General features: G+C 53.0%; 5 protein-coding genes across 5 annotated transcripts; 2 read left to right on the forward strand and 3 right to left on the reverse strand.

The window, feature by feature from the left end:
- The first annotated feature begins 2,421 nt into the window (after nt 1-2,421).
- BP01DRAFT_356655 (Mpv17/PMP22 family protein) lies at nt 2,422-3,877 on the forward strand. Its single transcript, XM_025575005.1, has 4 exons — nt 2,422-2,817; nt 2,899-3,174; nt 3,242-3,508; nt 3,564-3,877. Exons 1-4 carry the CDS (start codon nt 2,713-2,715, stop codon nt 3,618-3,620), a joined length of 705 nt encoding a protein of 234 aa, XP_025431592.1. The 5' UTR covers nt 2,422-2,712; the 3' UTR covers nt 3,621-3,877.
- Nucleotides 3,878-4,034: 157 nt separating this feature from the next.
- BP01DRAFT_415835 (DCN1 family protein) lies at nt 4,035-5,907 on the reverse strand (the record flags this gene model as incomplete). Its single annotated transcript, XM_025579169.1, has 6 exons — nt 5,850-5,907; nt 5,599-5,748; nt 5,443-5,486; nt 4,854-4,924; nt 4,610-4,784; nt 4,035-4,470 (listed from the first exon to the last, which is right to left on the reverse strand). The coding sequence occupies exons 2-6, from the start codon at nt 5,680-5,682 to the stop codon at nt 4,035-4,037; spliced, it is 810 nt and encodes a 269-aa protein (XP_025431593.1). The 5' UTR covers nt 5,683-5,748; nt 5,850-5,907.
- A 238-nt stretch (nt 5,908-6,145) lies between these two features.
- BP01DRAFT_356656 (ribosome biosynthesis protein NIP7) lies at nt 6,146-7,307 on the reverse strand. The gene is made up of 6 exons (XM_025575006.1): nt 7,195-7,307; nt 6,883-7,112; nt 6,737-6,826; nt 6,581-6,673; nt 6,424-6,525; nt 6,146-6,372 (listed from the first exon to the last, which is right to left on the reverse strand). The coding sequence occupies exons 1-6, from the start codon at nt 7,211-7,213 to the stop codon at nt 6,349-6,351; spliced, it is 558 nt and encodes a 185-aa protein (XP_025431594.1). The 5' UTR covers nt 7,214-7,307; the 3' UTR covers nt 6,146-6,348.
- A 158-nt stretch (nt 7,308-7,465) lies between these two features.
- Nucleotides 7,466-9,751, forward strand: BP01DRAFT_356657 (nuclear export protein Noc3). Its single transcript, XM_025575007.1, has one exon. It carries the CDS (start codon nt 7,513-7,515, stop codon nt 9,583-9,585), a length of 2,073 nt encoding a protein of 690 aa, XP_025431595.1. The 5' UTR covers nt 7,466-7,512; the 3' UTR covers nt 9,586-9,751.
- Nucleotides 9,752-10,187: 436 nt separating this feature from the next.
- On the reverse strand, nt 10,188-14,987 carry BP01DRAFT_391760 (uncharacterized protein; the record flags this gene model as incomplete). The annotated part of the gene is made up of 2 exons (XM_025578103.1): nt 10,188-14,759; nt 14,822-14,987. The coding sequence occupies 2 exons, from the start codon at nt 14,985-14,987 to the stop codon at nt 10,189-10,191; spliced, it is 4,737 nt and encodes a 1,578-aa protein (XP_025431596.1).
- Nucleotides 14,988-17,777: the final 2,790 nt, after the last annotated feature.

A 17,777-nucleotide genomic window follows, 5' to 3' on the forward strand; every position in this document is an offset into this window, starting at 1 on the left:
TGAGAAAGCTCGTAAGAAGCATCATGAGGATCCGAGTAATAGTCCTGCTGGACGTCCTCAATCTGCTGAACGTGGGGATTATCGTCAGAGTCAGTGCTTTGATCCTGTTCATCGCTCTCAATGACCAGCGGCAAGTGACCAACAGCCACTATGGCACTCTGGTTGTACATGACTACATCCTCCTGAGCTCGGCGGAACACACTGTGCTTCTGGTTCATGAGTATATCTGTCTGAGCGGGAGTATATTTTCCAGCAATAACATCGGCAGCCACCCAGAGATTCAAGATCTGCTCGTCTGAGGCGCTTGGGGCAGTGAGGTCAGGCTGGTCCATGTCACATTGGTACAGCCAACCCATCGGCGGTCTCCTTCCACAGGTATCACACACTTCATACTCGTCAATTACAGGCGTTCGTATCATTCGGCCATGCGTACAGGAGCGTCTCTCCCACGGCAGCTCCAGTGCTTCGTGATTGACCGGACCCGAGAAGAGAGGCTCTCTCTCCACGTCAACACGGGCAAGAAGCCTTCTGGCGAAGGTCATCTCATCGGAGCCATCTGTGTCGTCGGCGCGTTTATGACTGGGTGCCGGACATTGATACGCGATTGTCACGAGTGTCCTGAATTTGATGTATGGTTAGTTTGTCTGCTCGGTTCCAGAGACGAAAGCTTGCTAGGGCGGGACCATACCCAGTGCGACTTGTGGCAGGTCCTGCAGACTGCAGGCTTCTCTCAAAATCAGTCAAGTTCCATGGCCCCGTAGCCTGAAGAGGGTCGGTCTCGATAAGCTCCGATGGCTCAGGCACTGCAACAGGGCTAAGCTCTACAACTGAGGCAAGCTCGAGCTGCTCGGAGTCATGCTCGTTTGGTTCATGGCTGCTATGCACAGTGTTAGTCGCGCTTGTTTAGTTGCTACAGAGCGCTGTCTCGGGTTTGGTTCTTACCAAGTGTCTTCGAGGGATGGATCAGGCTGGGACGGCTGGGCTGGTTCTGAAGGAGCAGTAGTCATCTTGACCGAAGTTGTAACTTCACAAATAGCTTCAAAGAATGGCCAAAAAGCAGGTGTGTCTTGACGGAACAGACAAATCACTCCTGCAGTCTCTTTCAGTGAAGGGGAGGTCAGACTCTAGAAACAGGATTGAGAATACGTGATCTTAAACAGCCAAAGAAATGATGACTATCCGGTGGATGAGAAGCTTGGATGGCAAAGGATAGATTGCATAGACAGAGAAAACACGGAGGAAGAAGGGAGGTAGGAGATATCACAACAACAAAATAACAAAATCCCAGCACACCTTCGTGTTGCTGAGTGAAAAACATCTTTGTGCGCGTAACGTTACGTTGAGATAAGTAGAGGTCACTGTTCGTTTCATTATCACCAGTATGATGTCGTTGTGGTGGGCTATCGCCAAAGAGGCAGCGCAGCACCTAGAAAAGCGCAGCACGGGCAACGATTCACATGGGGCAGACAACTTAGCCCTAAGTCATCGATACCACCGGTACAGAAGTGCAGTGACATGCACTATTGAACGAATACCCTGGCCATGGATAATGTTACAAAGGAGTTGGACTGCATCTCTGGTCTCATGATCGAAGTCATTATAGAACCCTTGGTATTGGACTAAGATTGCTAAGCTATATCTACCTGTAGTTTCATCAGCGAGGAGCTTTATTTCTAGGTAACAGGGATGAGTACAGATGTCAATTTAAAGAGCAAGCAGCTCTGGTGATTCCTCGCATGCTCAAAGTGCACAGCACTGTAGTAGTTGCCCTTCTCCGAAATAGGCCGGGTTTTCCGAGCTTGTTTGCCTATCAATGCGCCTGGGATCTGAATCCGAGGATGCGAGCTCGGAGACAGTCTTCAGCTGGGTACTCCTTTGGCTGACATGATTTGAACATGAAAGGGAAGTGTATCAAGAGAAATATACAACAGTTGTTTAGAGTAGTGTAGAAGGATAGAAAGACTTGAATCTGACAGAGGGAGCGGTGGTCGGAGGTGACCGACGAGGGGATGGCGGCCGACGAAATGAAGTGACGCGGAAATAGACACCATTTGCCGACTCTCTCTCCTTCCCCCCAACTTCCGACTTCGCCCTCTTCCTTTTCTCTCTCTCTCTCTCTTTTCTTTCCGTCTCTCATCCCCAGCTTTGGATCCGTGGTTTATTCCTATATTCCTCTCTCTTCAAATCCAGGGTCTTCATCATCTCCGTGCTTTCTGCCGTGGGTGTTCACCTAATTGCATACTACTTCTCAATTGTGTGGAGTGTGTTGGTTCCAGTCAATTGTGGTGGTTGAACCTCGGTAGTTACTTGGTACCTAAATTGTAAGTTAACCTCACTACTAACTGCCGTAACTACTACTCCTCCGTACTCCAGCCTCCCTCTTCCTCCACCTCAGCCGATAAACAAACCCACCCCTGGTCCGTCCCTTTTTGTTGCGCGCGGGACGCCCATCCGAGCCCTTCCTTCCCCCCAAACTTATCCACTTCCTCCTCCCTCCCTCACTCACCGCACCTCACTCCATCCGCAATCTTCCCTCCTCCTTATCTCCATTGCGGTCTTGGATCACTCTCTCTAACGCACCTCTTCCGCTCAGACTGTCTAGTGTCAATTCACCTTTCCGCCATTGCCGCCATCTTTATCTCGGATCTCCGATCGCTCATCCACCCATCTAGATCGCGCGCCTAATCTCTATCCCTTCAACCATCAGCAACCATGTCCGCCAAATTCCAAGATGAGGCCGTCACCTCCCTGCGGAAAGACACAAAAGAATTGGTGCACAAAGTCGGCGAGCGACTGACAGGCGGGGGTTATCTCACTGTACGTTAGTCGTGGTGTTGACATCTCCCACAAGTCCCCGACGCTGACTGACTCTCCCTCTCTCTCTCGGCCGACATGTAGCTCTACCTCCGCCAACTGCAGCAGAACCCGCTGCGCACCAAGATGTTGACGTCGGGTGTGCTGTCGGGTCTGCAGGAGATCCTCGCCTCCTGGATCGCACACGATGTCAGCAAGCATGGCCACTACCTCAGCCCCCGCGTACCCAAGATGGCCCTGTACGGCATGTTCATCAGTGCCCCGCTGGGCCATTTCCTGATCGGCATCCTTCAAAAGGTGTTCGCGGGGCGCACCAGCCTGAAGGCTAAGGTGCTGCAGATCTTGGCTAGCAATTTGCTCGTACGTGCGCCCGCAATGTGGCCCCGGATGTCCGGTCGCTGACTTCGCTAAACTCGATTCGCCACAGGTCTCCCCCATCCAAAACGCCGTGTATCTGACCAGCATGGCCATCATTGCCGGCGCGCGCACCATCCACCAGGTCCGCGCCACCGTCCGGGCTGGGTTCATGCCCGTCATGAAGGTCAGCTGGGTGACCTCGCCCATTGCGCTGGCGTTCGCGCAGAAGTTCCTGCCCGAGCACACCTGGGTGCCGTTCTTCAACATCGTTGGGTTCGTCATCGGCACCTACGTCAACACACACACGAAGAAGAAGCGTCTCGAGGCGCTCCGGAAGGTGAGCAAGCATTGGTGTCTGGTGCATGATTCCAGTAGTTCTGACGGTGCGACAGCGTTACGACCAGCGTCGTGGTCCCGGCAGCGAGTACGACAAGGGTGACTACCGGTAGATACTGTAAATATGATATGTGGACCTCTGACCATCGCTGGTCGATCCGGGCAAGGCGGCCAATATACCCATGACGATTGAGAAGAGTACGGCCAGCAGGCTCTTGCCACGACCTAACCCTCCCTATGCGCAATGTGATATGTTTAATTGACATGCCTTTCCATGGCTTGTGACGACTGTTCAAGTGTCTAGCTATGATGAACACATATTGACTAGTATAGCCATTTTGAAGTATATGCAAGGATACTGCGATTCACACTAAGCTTAGAAGTAGTCAACTACACCCCTACACCCCTTTGTCGTAAAAGGAAAGAGAACCATCCATTCACCCTCACGTACAGTCAGTACCAGCTCCCTCACCTTTTCCCAGTCAAACAATATAAGAAGTTGGTTGGACGACTGCGTAAGTAATCTACTACTCCACCTCCATCTCATTCCCATTCCCACCCCTCTTCCCCCCCACAAACTCCACAAACTCATCAATCAGCCCCGGCCACGCCCCGTCCGCACTCCACCACCCCATCCCCTCATCCTCCCCCGTCTTCCGCATAAACACCTCCACCTGCTCCCACAGATCCTTGTTGACCGGCCGCTTGCCCTTCCCCTCAAGGAACTCAATCCACCAGTCCAGCCACGGCGTCGTCGGCGTGTTCCACGCCACCCCGCCGTTGTCCGGTGTGAAGAACAGCCGCCACTGCTCCGCCGCGATCTCGAACTGCAGGTTGCGTTGCCCTTGCATCCGGCACAGCAGGAAGGTGTACCGGTATACCCGCCGGAAGAGGTCCGGTTGGATCGGGAGGCGCGCGCGGAGTTCGGCCGCGTGGGTGGTCATTTTAGGGAGGGTTTCGGCGCTGCCCATTTTGTCAATAAAAAAGGGTTTCTTTTCCTTCTTTCGCTTTTGATGTTTCTCTAAAAAAAAAAAAAGGGAAGGGGTGCGGAAAGGGTAACCGAGCTGGGGTCCTGAGGTCCTGGGAGCGGGGACTGGCTTACCCTACAGCTCGCCATCCGGTCAGAAATCCCTCGCGCGTAAATTCGCCCATTGAGGGGGACTTGACGAGCTCGGCAATCGCGAGGCAGGTTACTTCGTCCAGTTGGACGGAGATGTCGCCTAGGTAGCGCATGACGCCTTCGATGCCGATGCCGTCGGGGTTGTCGTCGGGGGAGTCTGGCGAATTTTTTTTTTTAGTCTGGTAGACGGGGAAAATGGGAGGGTGAAGGGTAAGTCGCGGCGCACCTCTGTAGCTGTCGAAGATTTTGTTGATGGCATTGGTGCTGCCTCCGGCGCCGGAGGGGCTTTGGAAGTATCTGGTTCAGTGATTAGTCGCAATTTGGGGGATTTGGTTCGGTGATGGTGTATGGAGATTGAGGTGAGCTTTTGGGGCGGTGCTAGGCCGGGGTTCGTTGTTTTCATGGTTTAGGCTGGCGTGCTGGCTGGGGCGGGCGACAGAGGGTATGCGGATTGATGATGTAGAACATGCGCAAATCCATTGGCTTGGCTGCAGGTAAAGCCATCTGAGGCTGTTCTGATATCCGTACAGGCTCTGTGGTCCTCCGGGCATGACGATGAAGCTGAACTCAACTGGCCATTGCACACAATGAACCCTCGCGATGAGCTGCCACTCTCGAAGCCAATTAGGGACGCGCGGTCGATTGACTTCGACTCAGGCTGAGGTTGATGCAGGACGTCAAACTGGCTCCGGAAACAAGCCAAACAAACGGACCCCGGCCTAGCATGAGCCAGATAGAAGAAGGTGCCCAGTCGCAGTCATAAGATAAAACCAAGACCTTTCTCTGACAGGTCAAACGAGGAATCATGCACCTACGTATTAATCGCTTCTTCAAGATCCCATCTTGCTGCTTTCAGGAACTATACCCACGATTAGCCTCATCCACGCACGTGATGCCAAACAAAAGCGGGGGGTGAGATCGAACCACCTCGATCAACCATAGAAGACACAGAAAAAGAAGATCAGAGATACCTTTGCAGCGGCTGTATCCTTTGCCTGCGTGAAATTGATAAACTGCGCTATTTGTTGCTTCTGCAGCGTCGAGTAAGGCGGCATGATGGTGGGGTGGAAGCAGCCGGCGGCGTGCGGGAATCAGATGGTGACGCGGTTGGAGGGGAATCTCTGCGCGGCGAAACAGCTCAGGTCATCAGAACGGAAGCATCACACAAATGAGGGGGGCAATGAGCACTGCACTAAGGGGATGTTGGAGGTATAGAACGAACATTCAGGTAGTGACTGCGATTGTTTGTTTCTCTTGCAGTCAGTCTTGATTTGTTCGTGATTGGGGGAAGATATGGCCGAATTGGGCGGCGGTTTTCCGCTGACTGAGAGAAACGCCCGTGCACGTGCCCCGCATCCAGCAGTGAATGGAATCATCCATCCCCAGGATAGTGTAGTATTATTTTGAAACCTATATCTACTCCAACAAATTTTATCGCACTACCACAGAGTAGTCCTATCTCAAGTCAATTTGAAGAGGATCCTGTCTCCGGCACAAACTTGAAACTACTAGTAACAATCCAGTCGATGGCCAAGTAATGATATTATCGTACGTCAGATAGGACCAGGCTAGACATCATGAGAAATACTTTTCTAGACGAAGCAACCATATGAACGAACACATAGACGATGATCAAGCGACGACTCCAAAACTCCTGCGAGAATCCCAAGGTATCTATGAAAATAACCCCATGATCGATTCCGCGTATGCAACACTTTTCTCTAGGTCGTGAACAGAGTATCTTCCTATTACAGGGGTCAGCCACCTGCCCAAAACCAGACAGCAAGACAACTCACCTCTCTCAGATACTCGCCGCAATCTGCCTGACGGAAGACGACAATCGCCGTGGGCTCCAGCTTCCGGGCCTCGGCGGTGGACCGAGCAGTCACTCCGAATCCCTATATCCTATCAGTCATCTCCACTCCCAGAGCCCAGGGGACGCAGAGTTCTTACCAAGGGGGTGTCATTCTGATCGAGAACAACGACTCCAGCATGCTCCGGGCAGTCATCCGACCATCTGCCAACATGCGCCTTGACAACATTTCCCTACCCAAAGCGATTAGCTTCTGTTCCTGCCTCCATTCCAACCAGATCCAGAAGTATACTCACTCCATACAAAAACGGAGCGACACCGTTCGGCTTGATCCAGACCTTGAACCGCGCGTGAGGGGAGATGACGTCCAGCGCAGTGATGTGAAGCTAACAACCGTCAGTCAATCCAGACCCAATGCTCCTCTGTACTCAATAGTCCTTACTCTCATCTTTCCGGTCTTCGTGAGCTTTCCAATCGCAGTACCCATCGACAGCAAGTTATCGCGGGGAATCGAGGTCGCCAGGTTGGCCAGGGACAGCGGGACGTAGTAGATGCGGGATCCGATCATGCGGAAGACATAGCGGTCGTTGTCTTCGGAGCCGGCCGTGATCAGGTTTGAGATGGAGCGTCCGCAGTAGGCGCTGAGCTTCTCGAAGAGCGTCTTCGTTTCCTCTGTAGTAGCAATGTTAGCCCCGGCGCTTGACAGGCTGGTCGAAACAAGTTTTGCGCGGGGCGAAGCAAGAACAAGACTGACCTTCGGTGAGTTGACGCATGATGAAATGTGATAAGAGTACAGTTTGTGTACTCAAATGAAGTAAAATTAATACCCAAACCGAAAGATGAATCCAAGTGGGCTATCAAAAAACAGCAATCTCGAAGCCAAAAAAAAAAAGCTCCGCGGAAACAAAAATTCTGGGCGGTAGGACCCGATGGAGTAGGCGGTGGAGTAGTGGTACCTTTTCCCAGTCCATCTCTTGCTTGGCACCAGGACGGGAAAAAAAAGTTTCGGTCAATTCGACCCGCGAGAAAAAGATTCCTTCCCCAGAAAAGCAAGACACCCGCAAACCTCAAAATGGCTCCTGGGCGCACGACGAAGCGCAGACGGGTGAGTCCCCCCGGTGACGATGACAATGCGTCCTCGCGACCTGCTGGTGCCGCCATGGGCGACTTCTACAGCCATGCCGCCGAATGGGACCTCGAACAAGACTATGAGCGCCGACCCCGCAAAGCCGGCAAGAAGGACAAGGAGCGCACCCGGTTGCCTATCAAGACCGCGGAAGGTTTCCAGACTCTGGAGGAGCCGGAGCTTGAAGCGGAGGAGTCTGATAGTTTCCTCGGGACGGATGATGACGAAGACGTGGAGATGGACGATACTGCGGCGGACGAGGAGGACGACGAGGAGGAAGTGAAGGAAGAAGCGCCCAAGATCCCGTTGAAGGTGCAGATCGTTCAGGCGAAGGAAGAGCTGGCCAGATTGGCTACGTTAATCAACGAAGACCCAGAGGAGCACATGCCACTGTTCAAGACGATGGCGGAGATGGTCGACCCCAGCAAGCACGTTGCGATCCAGAAGCTCGCACTCGCGTCGCAAGCGGCAGTCTTCAAAGATGTCATTCCGGGCTACCGAATCCGCCCTGTCACCGACCAGGAGATGACTGGCAAGGTCTCCAAGGAAGTGCGCAAACTCCGCAGCTACGAGCAAGGGCTCCTTTCGAACTACAAGCATTACATTGGAAAGCTGGTCGACCTCACCAAGCCGCAGAAGAGAGACGCCGCTGCCGTTGATGCGGGTCTGAAGACGATCGCAATTAACTGCGCATGCAACCTGCTTCTTGCCGTACCGCACTTCAATTTCCGGACCGAGCTGCTCAAGATCCTGATCAACCGTCTTGCGCGGAGACAGGTCGACGCTGATTTCGTCAAGTGCCGTGAGACATTGGAGGACGTGTTCGCGAAAGATGAGGATGGCGTTGTCTCGCTGGAAGCCGTCCGTCTGCTCTCGAAGTTGATGAAGGCGAAGGAGTTTAGAATCCACGAAAGTGTTCTGGACACGTTCCTCAGCCTCCGTCTTCTCTCCGAATTCGCCCACAAGGCCTCCAGGGACCGAATCGAGCGCGAGCCCGAAGAGGAGACTTTCAATGGCAAGAAGCCCAAGCAAAAACGCGAGTTCCGCACGAAGAAGGAGCGCAAGCTCCAGAAGGAGAGAAAGGCAGTCGAGAAGGATATGAAGGAGGCGGACGCGTTAGTTTCGCACGAAGAGAGAGACAAGAACCAGGCCGAAACGCTTAAGCTGGTGTTTGGGATCTATTTCCGCATTCTGAAACTCCGGATTCCCAACCTCATGGGCCCTGTTCTCGAGGGTCTAGCCAAATACGCCCACCTGATCAACCAGGATTTCTTCGGTGACTTGCTCGAGGCTCTGAAGGAACTCATCGCGCATGCCGATCGAGACGAGGAGGAGAACAACACGGAGGAGGCAGAAGACGAAAATGACGTCCAGCCTACCAGCACCCGGGATGCCCACCGAGAAGCCCTGCTCTGCACCGTCACCGCGTTCGCGCTCCTGGAAGGCCAAGATGCCAGCAAGGCCGCCGCGAACCTTCACCTGGACCTGAGCTATTTCGTCAAGCACCTCTACCGCTCCCTTTACACCCTCTCCATCAACCCCGACGTCGAATACAACCCTGACAAATCCTTGCGCCTCCCCGACCCCGACTCCCACGCCGCCAACAACATCTACCGACCCCGGAAGAAGGTCAACTTCCAGACCCCGACTGTCCTCCTTCTCCGCTGCCTCCATTCCACCCTCATCTCCCGCGCCCACGGCAATCCCCCGCCGGTGCGACTCGGCAGCTTCGCCAAACGGCTGATGACCTCGTCGCTGCAGCTGCCGGAGAAGTCGGCGATTGCCACCCTCTCCTTGATGAACCAAGTGGCCCGGCACAACGCTCGCCGCATCGCCTCGTTGTGGCACAGCGAAGAGCGCAAGGGCGATGGTGTTTTCAATCCGTTCGCCACGGACATCGAAACCACGAATGTGTTCGCGGGCACGGTCTGGGAGGGCGAGTTGCTGCGAAACCACTACTGTCCTCAGATCCGAGACGTCGCATTGGATATCGAAAAGATGATCATGACGCGGAATTAGGCTTGGCTGGGTAGGAGATACTAGATCTGTCTTTTTTCTTTTCAGCGAGTGTATGAAAAGTCATTAGTTTCCTAATTGATTGGCGCGGGCTGTCCGTTGCAATATCATTGCGTCTACCCTACGGAGTACAAACTTAACTTTGCTGCTTATCCACACAACAATTCTCACTTTGCTTTATAGAAGCGAATTGGTAGAACCATTTCTGTTTTCGTGGTTTTCAATTCAAAAATAAAAAAGAAAAAATCAAGCTGGGCCCTCCCCTCTCTCCCCAGGTCATAATTTCGTCGCATTGTCGTTTTCGTTCATATCATGATCATGATCATTACCATTACCATTACCATACCCCCAGATTAATCAAAGGAAACAAGGAAAAACAAGAAACAGAAACAGAAACAGAAACAAAGAAAGCGCGAGAAAAAAAGCAAGAACACAAACGAATTGGAAATGAAAACAATTACAGAAACGAAACCGACCAGATCACAATCCTTGGATGTAAAAGCTATCTTCAAGACGAAGTCAACAAATCCCCACTCCGCCCGTTTCCAAAGTCAACGCTGAAACTCCACCCACCTACCCTGCCATGCCATGCCAACAACCGATAAGTCAAATCACATCATCCGCCTCAGCAGTATAAATGCTCGCATCGCGGTGCCGATTCCCCCTCGCGTAATCCACAATCGGCGGCTCCTCAAGGGACGCACGACGCTCATGGTACGCCCTGAGATACTCCGGCAAGTCATCCGGCACGGGCGTCACGCAGGTTCTCGGCGGCGGACGAGGCACGAGGCTGCCGGCCATCGGATCATGGTCGAACATGCCCGGGCGGTAAGCCGGAAAGTCATTGCTATCAGGATCCCAGAAATCGCGCCAGGTGCCGTCTCCCTGGGATTCGTCGATCCCCCAGTCGGCGTTGTGGGTGACTTGGCCCAGGGTGCGGGGGGTGCGTGGGGTGCGGGGGGTGGTAGGAGTGGTTGGAATACTGGTGGTCAGGGAGGGCATGTTGGTGGAGGTGCGAAGACTGCTCGTGCGGACGGGGTATGCTGGGGATCTTGTGACTGGGACCGTGGGGGATGTGAAGGTTGAGACTGTTGCTTCAGCCGTCATCGGGGGTTCGATGTTTGATCCCGATGCCTCCTGCACTTCGACCATGTTGGTGCTCGCATCCGACCCCATTGCTTGCGCGGTGGTCATGCTGCTCATCTCCGATCCCAATTCCTGCATGCTGGGGACGGTAGGGGTGGTGGGCATGGAGGGCACAGGCGGCGTCGAGACACCCTGCCCGATACTCGCCTTGTCCCCATGCGACGATCCGTGCGACTTGACACTTGAACCGCCCGACTTATCAGACTTGGACATCTTCGTGCGGATACTCAAGCCCGTGACAGACTTTATGCTCGAATCCTTGGACGTTCTGCGCGTCGGTTCATCGTTATCGCCGAGTCCCAGGGTCCTACTGAGCTTGGTGCCGGATTTCTTGGGCTTCAGCTCTTTCTCCGGGTCCACCGGTTTGGTGAGACAATTGTGGTATTTTTTGGCCACCCACTTCTGATCGTAGTGGCGAGCGGCGCGAGCCTCGAACTCCGAACGAGTGTCAAAGAATGGATCTGGTCTCAGGGTGGCCTCACTGTCGACTGACCGGAGGGTCTTCTTACTCTCCCGGGACTTGAGGCTTGTTTCAGCTGAGCCGGTCAGCGTAGACTCGGCATGCTTCTGCATTTCATTCCGCACGGTAACTTCCCAGGGGATCATCGGATCAGCCTCGATAATGGCGCGGACGAGGTGCTGCTCGAGGGGCGTACGCAAGTCCGGGTCGATGGTTCTTGGATCCTTGACAGGCTTGGACTTGGACTTGTCCTTGTCCTTGCTCTGTCCTTCGTGCTCCTTGTTGGGCTCATCCTGCCGGTGCAGTAGGCGCTGAGTGTTCAGGCCACGACGAAGCTGACCATGAGTTTTCGGTTTCGGCTCGTCTCTGGGCTGGCGCTGGGCTTTGGCCCTGAGCGGATCCGGTGGCAGCTCAGGGAGCTCTGCCCCAGTCGGGGTGGCGGTGGGGTTCTTGGTCTTCTTGCGTTTGCCGCGGTGTCCAAAGAGCGCCATCTGGCTAGGACACTTCATCGTTGCAGCGATGGCTGGGTCCAAGTCGGGATAGTCAGCCGGATTGACCTCACCCTCAGCGAAAGCAGAGGGCTTGGAAAGCTTGGTTCTTTTGACACGATCAGTGGAATTGAGAGACCCGGAGTCAGTTGTACTGGCACCAGCCCCGGAGTTGGAAGAAGTAATGGAGTTACCACAAGCAATAGTAATGGAAGACTCGGTGATGTTGGTACGTGAAGTTGAAGTGGAGGGCCGTGCAAGTGAGAGAATATCATCAGAGAGATCTCTGTTTGGGACCGCCAGCGCAGGCTCCGCAGCAACACGCAGTTCAGACACGCATTCACTCTCTGTCGCCGAGTGCGGCAGCGCAAGCGGATCCTCGGCGGAAACTGACGGAATTTCACTCTGGAAGCTGGCTGGTGTGACTGGGGTGCTTTCATTCTGGATGCGATTCACTGGAGCCTCCTCCGTGTTGTTCTCCCTCTCCTTCTCCTCCCGATTGTTCAACACGCTGGACAACTCCAACTTCAGCATACTTCTGCCACTCAGGCGAGATCGCTGTCTTATCGAGCTTGGTCTCTGTTCATATCTGACACCAGTTGTACTATCACCAGTGATACTCTCATAAGGGCCCTGCAGCCCAGTCCAGGGTCGTTCTTCCTGTGCTGGGCTGCGGGGACCACCGCCGGTCTTGAGGCTTTGGATGCCCTCGCAGAGTTTGGCGACTTCTTCCCGGACGAGGGAAGTCACTCTGCTTTCCATATTCTGCACGTCCTGTCGAACAGCAGCCATTTCCGTGCGGATCTCCTTCATCATACGTTGGGTCTGGTTCAGCGTCTCCTCCTGGGCGATTGTCTTCGCGTTGATCAACCGGGCAATGTCCGACATCTCATCGACTTGCTGCCTGATTCGGTCCATGTGCCAGGTCTTATTGTCCTCGAACGACTTGCTCAGTCGACTGGTGGTCTTTTCCACATGCGAATGCAGTTCTGCCATGTGTGAGGCGAGCTGGTCCTCCAGAGTTGCCATGTTGCTGTAGGGAGGAGCTGGTGGAGTCGGAGCATGACCACCGCGACTGGATCGCCGAGCATTATGGTATGAGACTCCGTCCGAGTACGCTGCGCCGTTGGATGCTGTCGGCGGTTGGCCTCCATCTGGGAGCGCGGGGACACTGGGAGCCGGTCTGGTAGGCGCTGGAATGCTGGGAGCCGGTCTGGTAGGGTGCGCGGGGACACTGGGAGCAGGCCTGGGAGGGTGGTCGGCGAGTGCGACAAAGGGGCTCACTAGATCGTATCGCATCTCCATCTGACGACATCCCTCCTGTTCGGCCAGGCTCAGTGGTTGTGTGAGAGACTCTTGAAGATCCAAGGTACGTATCGAGGAGGAATCTCCCGAGACTCCATATACTGACGGCGAGTAGATCTGTCCAGGGTTCAGGACTGTGGGACAGATCGGACACAGCAATTCTCCGTCAAATATGCACAACTGGTGGTTACGGAAGTCGTCCTTTGCGGGAAGATGATCCTCATCCTCCATTTCGACCGGTCTGTCACGTCGGCGGCCGGGCACTTCGTTTGATAGATTGGCGACAGGCGATTTGTGCTGCTCGGGCTCGTGGGACTGGGACCGCGAATGCTTTGCTTCGACAGTGTGACCGGACTTAAAGGATACTGTCGGTTTGTGAGGTCCGTGCTGCTGCGTGTTCTGTGGTAGGATGAACACGTTCTTAGAATTCTCGGTGACGAGTGTTTTGTTCTCAGTTGTCTTGATTGGTTCCTGCTCGTGCTTGTTGGCTGGGAACTGGAATTGCTTTGCTTCGGCGGTGTTACTGGGTTTGGGGAAGGATACTACTCTCTTGGGTCCGTCCGTGGCCAGTGAATTGTACTCAGTCGATGTGTGGGGGTCGTGCTTCTGCATCTGCTGAGATTGAGTGGACATGCTTCTGGATCCCTCGACGAGTGGTTTATTCTCAGCGGCCTTGCTGGGTTTGTGCTCAAAGGTGCCTAGCAGGCCAGACTGACGAGCAGGCACGCTCGCCGATGCGTTGGCCACAACAGGCTTGTGCTGAGCAACAGGATTGCCAGCCATGTGTTGCACAGTGGAAGCCGCTGTCAACCTGTCGCTGATCGAGGGCACCGCGTTCTCCTTGCTCTCATTGCCAGTCCTACCGTGATTAGGATTCGCGATGTAATGACCCGCATTAACCTTATCTTCGATATAAGGCGTCGCCGGCAACAAGGCCTCCTCCCCAGATTCATCAGAATCCCCATCATCTGACGGCGGCCCAGTCCAGGTGCAAGGCTTATGGTTTTTAGGGTACTGGGCGCGCCAGATGCCACAATTCGGATACTTGGGGTTGGGGTCGGGCTTCTTCTTCTCGGGCTCGAGCCGCCAAATGCCCTTCTTGATCGCAATGCCGACCTCGATATCCTTACGCCATCCCGGATCAACGATATCCAAATAATCCGCCACTTTCATCCAGGGCCCAATATTTTCATCTTCGGCCGACTTATGCCCCAGCCGCGCCAACTCCTTCAGCGAGAGCTTCGAGCGCAGCGCCTGGAAGAACCCTGGCTTCTCATCCGGTTCCCAGTAGCTGTGCTCCGGTCCCGGGTCTCCTCCTGCTGCCTTGGCCTTCTCGGACTTGCGAGCCCGGCGATTGAACGGGTCGGTGAACGAGCGCTTGGCCGGCTTGAGGATCCCGTGGGGCTTGGTAGTGGTGGCTACCGAGCCATCGGTGAGCGAGCGTTTCGCGGTGGGTCTGTCGTCGCCGGACTTCTTTTCTTCCAGACTCGGCCAGGAATACGGCGAGTAGGTTGTTGTGATAGTTTCGTCTGAGATGCGAACCCGCTTGACGGGCTTGGACGTCTCGGACTGCGTCTTTTTCTCGAAGGTGGATGAATATGATGTAGGCGTTATTGTCTCCTCCGAGCTTCGTGCGGATTTTTGCTTGGGCATGGAGATGGTGACTTCGCCATTGAAGTTTCTGCTGCCGCATTGGATGTGCGGCTTTTCGGAAGAGTACGATGAGGTTACCGCCGTGGAGGAGGATGAGATTGTCGAAGTGGTGTTCCTGGCAAGTTCTGATGATCAAGGTGAGCATCTGCACACACACACACCTGCAATCAAAAGAAAGCTGACATACCTGTGTTAAGATCAATAGCAGCAGGTTCACAATGTTTAAAATTGTCATGGGGTCCCTGTGAATGGTCTTCATTCCTCTGCTGCTGGTGCAGCTCTCTTGCACGAGCCTGGGCCTGAGCTTCTTTGGCTTTTCGGATTGCCCACGCGTTGCCATCCTCGGGTGCCATGGTGATTGCCACCCAGCCCTAGGTTCGTGCTCGAAACACGGGTGACTATGTCTGCTATCACGTATTAGTTCTCCTCCGTGCGGCTTTATCTACTACCAATATGACATGAGAGGAGGACAGGCAGGACGCAAAAAAAGAACAAAGGTTGGACTTGATATACGCAGGGCACACGCGTTGATATCACTATCAGAAGTTCCAACAGGCGCTTGGTATGCCAACAACAGTGTTACCAACAGTCCTGATATGTGATTTGGGTTATGTGCACCACTGAACCTTGAACTTGACTTCTAGTGCTGGGGTGATGATAGTTACTCGAGATCAACCACATACCTTTTCCTACTCTCTTCGTGCGTGACTGTTGAATGTTCAAGCTTGCGAGAGAAAGTGATGGATGGAAGTGGATGACAGCTTGATGAACTGATCGATGGAGAAGGTGTTGAGTGTTGTTTCTAAGGTGAGGAAAGACTCCCACGCGTCAGCTTAGGATGGAATGAAACACTTTCCAATGTTGATATCGATATCGATATCGCCTCATCTCTGTCCATCTCACCAGCAGAATCAAGTCTGTACGCAAGGAAGCAAGAGCTCACTTTGTTATGATATGGAACTGATCTGATCCGCGATGATCACACGATGGTGGTTGCTATTGTATTGTAGATGCAGGAATCAAATCACAAGTGTGCTGTGCAAAGAGATTGGTAAATCTCAAAAGATCAATTTACAGAGAAAGAAAGACGCGGGGTAAACAGACTACATCGAAGCTTAGAGATACAACACTATGGGGATTCAGCAGTGAATGAACGGTTTAACACATTGCGTGGAGACACTGCCCAAGTGACGGCACGGGATCTCTGACCAGGGCTTTTTCACTTTGGGGGTTATCCCGATGGAAGATGTGAATTACTTGTGCTGGTGGCTTACTTTGGGTGAGCTTACTTTCTCCTTTGCAGGTGTTTTGATTGTTTCTGGGCAGAGGGTGTCTATGGGGTTGTATAGGTAATGTCGAGGGGGATGGGGTATCTGGGGCCTTTGGTCTTGGTGAGAGACGGGGGTAAATTGGTAGGCTGTTCTTGTTGTCTGAGGGCGTAGTTTAGCTGTGACAGTCATTTTAGAAGGGCATCAGTTTAGCTCTTCTAGTTCTCTTCTAAGAGCTGCAGCTTGACTCTTCCAGTCATCATTAGCGAGCAGCAGTCTATCATAATAACGCATGGGCAAAGAAATTGACTATGAATCCTAATTCTAGAGAAACCCGGGCATAGTTCAATGCAGAAGCGAAAAGGGCCTCTTCTCCAACCTCCAGATGAAGAATTCCTCTAAGCCGCGTTGCGTAGGCTGCTAGATGGCGCTCGTGGCTATGAAAGTGGATCTCCTGCATTTCTTCACGCCAGTGGATACCAGTGAGAACCAGTGCGAATCACTCTTTACTGAAGGCTCTCGAGACAGAGTACGAAAGCTAGTAACCGTAACTACCAGAGAGCCCACGCCGTGTAGCCAGAAATCAGGGCTATGTAATGCAATGCAATGCTATGCAAGATAAACCATACACTCTGCTCAAACTATGAGGTTTGGAATCTGCGCTTTGAACCCACTACGATCTGTTAGGAAACTAAGTATCATAGGGAAGAGCAAGGCATCAGAAGGGCCAACGACATTTCGTGTTACTGTACAGTCCGGCGAACCTGAAGTAGAATCCCGCGGAATGAGTAGAAGTTAGCATGAGACCCAGGCCCGTGCTAATGAGTAGAAGACTCTCACGAAAAGAGCTCGACTCTTTTCCCTCTCCCTCTTAAGACACTGCAGAGAAACGAAAACAGATGACATCCAAACAGAATAGAAACTGAATGACCACATGCCCTCTCTCCATCTTAATCTCCTTTCCCTGATTCTATTACTCCAAAAACCCTCAATGCACCGTCAAACTCCCAGGGACAACAGCATCCTCCCACCCCCAAGAGAAACGGCATGAACAATACTGTAGTAACAGAAGAAGATACCTATCCTTGACCAGCTCGTCGTGGACGGACTGTAACCCGGGGAATCGACAGACATCCAAACGGGCGATGTATGAAATAGCATGTAGCAGTGCACTCCTGCCGTACTGAATTCCATGTTGGATGTGCTCGACGAAGCCTTTTAAAACCTGTGACCATGCGCAACTTCAATTTTTATCATTCGCCTCTTCTTACTCTTCGCCTCCTCCCGGGGGGGGGGGGGGCACTGAAAACACCAGAAAACCACCACCACCACCACCACCATCATTCCTCAGAAATCAGAAAAGGAAATCCGGACACAAAGACATCTGGCATCTGCTATACAAGCAAGAACGAACGAACGAATACTGTACGGTCCCAAGCAGAAGACCCAGTTCTTTGCCACATCTAAACCCCCCCTTGCAAGAGCCACAGGGCTTACACTACCTTATACCTATCTCTCAGAAAGCCGCAGGCTGGCTAGCCGCTCTACTACTACTACTCTGAATTGTTGAATTGTGTTGATGAATCCTGATTGCTGTTCATGCTATTCTCCCGATTTCTGATGCCGTTACTGTTGCTGTCGCCATTCCTGTTGCCATTCCTCTTGTTCATATCTGTATGCAGATGCCCAGATCACGAATAAAAGGGCCAATATGAGAATGAGATGAAATGAAAAAGAAAAAAAAAGGTAATGAAGACCAGGATACAAGAAGAGATACTGATAGAGCCCAGAGCTGGCTGGCTGAAATTATTCCAGAACCCCGTTGGTTCAACCTACTGCCAGCCATCTCCGTAATGATTTCTTCACTGGCTATCC

The sequence above is a fragment of the Aspergillus saccharolyticus genome (genome assembly GCF_003184585.1).
Source record: "Aspergillus saccharolyticus JOP 1030-1 unplaced genomic scaffold BP01scaffold_14, whole genome shotgun sequence".
NCBI lineage: Eukaryota > Fungi > Ascomycota > Eurotiomycetes > Eurotiales > Aspergillaceae > Aspergillus > Aspergillus saccharolyticus.

What these genes read in the sequence shown, in the direction of transcription:
- BP01DRAFT_356657 (XM_025575007.1), top strand. Translation starts at nt 7,513, where the DNA reads ATGGCTCCTGGGCGCACGACGAAGCGCAGACGGGTGAGTCCCCCCGGT.
- BP01DRAFT_356655 (XM_025575005.1), top strand. Translation starts at nt 2,713, where the DNA reads ATGTCCGCCAAATTCCAAGATGAGGCCGTCACCTCCCTGCGGAAAGAC. An exon ending in TCTTGGCTAGCAATTTGCTC is followed by an intron (nt 3,175 to 3,241) that starts GTACGTGCGCCC and finishes GATTCGCCACAG; the next exon opens with GTCTCCCCCATCCAAAACGC. An exon ending in GTCTCGAGGCGCTCCGGAAG is followed by an intron (nt 3,509 to 3,563) that starts GTGAGCAAGCAT and finishes ACGGTGCGACAG; the next exon opens with CGTTACGACCAGCGTCGTGG.
- BP01DRAFT_356656 (XM_025575006.1), bottom strand. An exon ending in ATCAGAATGACACCCCCTTG is followed by an intron (nt 6,526 to 6,580) that starts GTAAGAACTCTG and finishes GATAGGATATAG; the next exon opens with GGATTCGGAGTGACTGCTCG. An exon ending in GCGGCGAGTATCTGAGAGAG is followed by an intron (nt 6,373 to 6,423) that starts GTGAGTTGTCTT and finishes CCCCTGTAATAG; the next exon opens with GAAGATACTCTGTTCACGAC.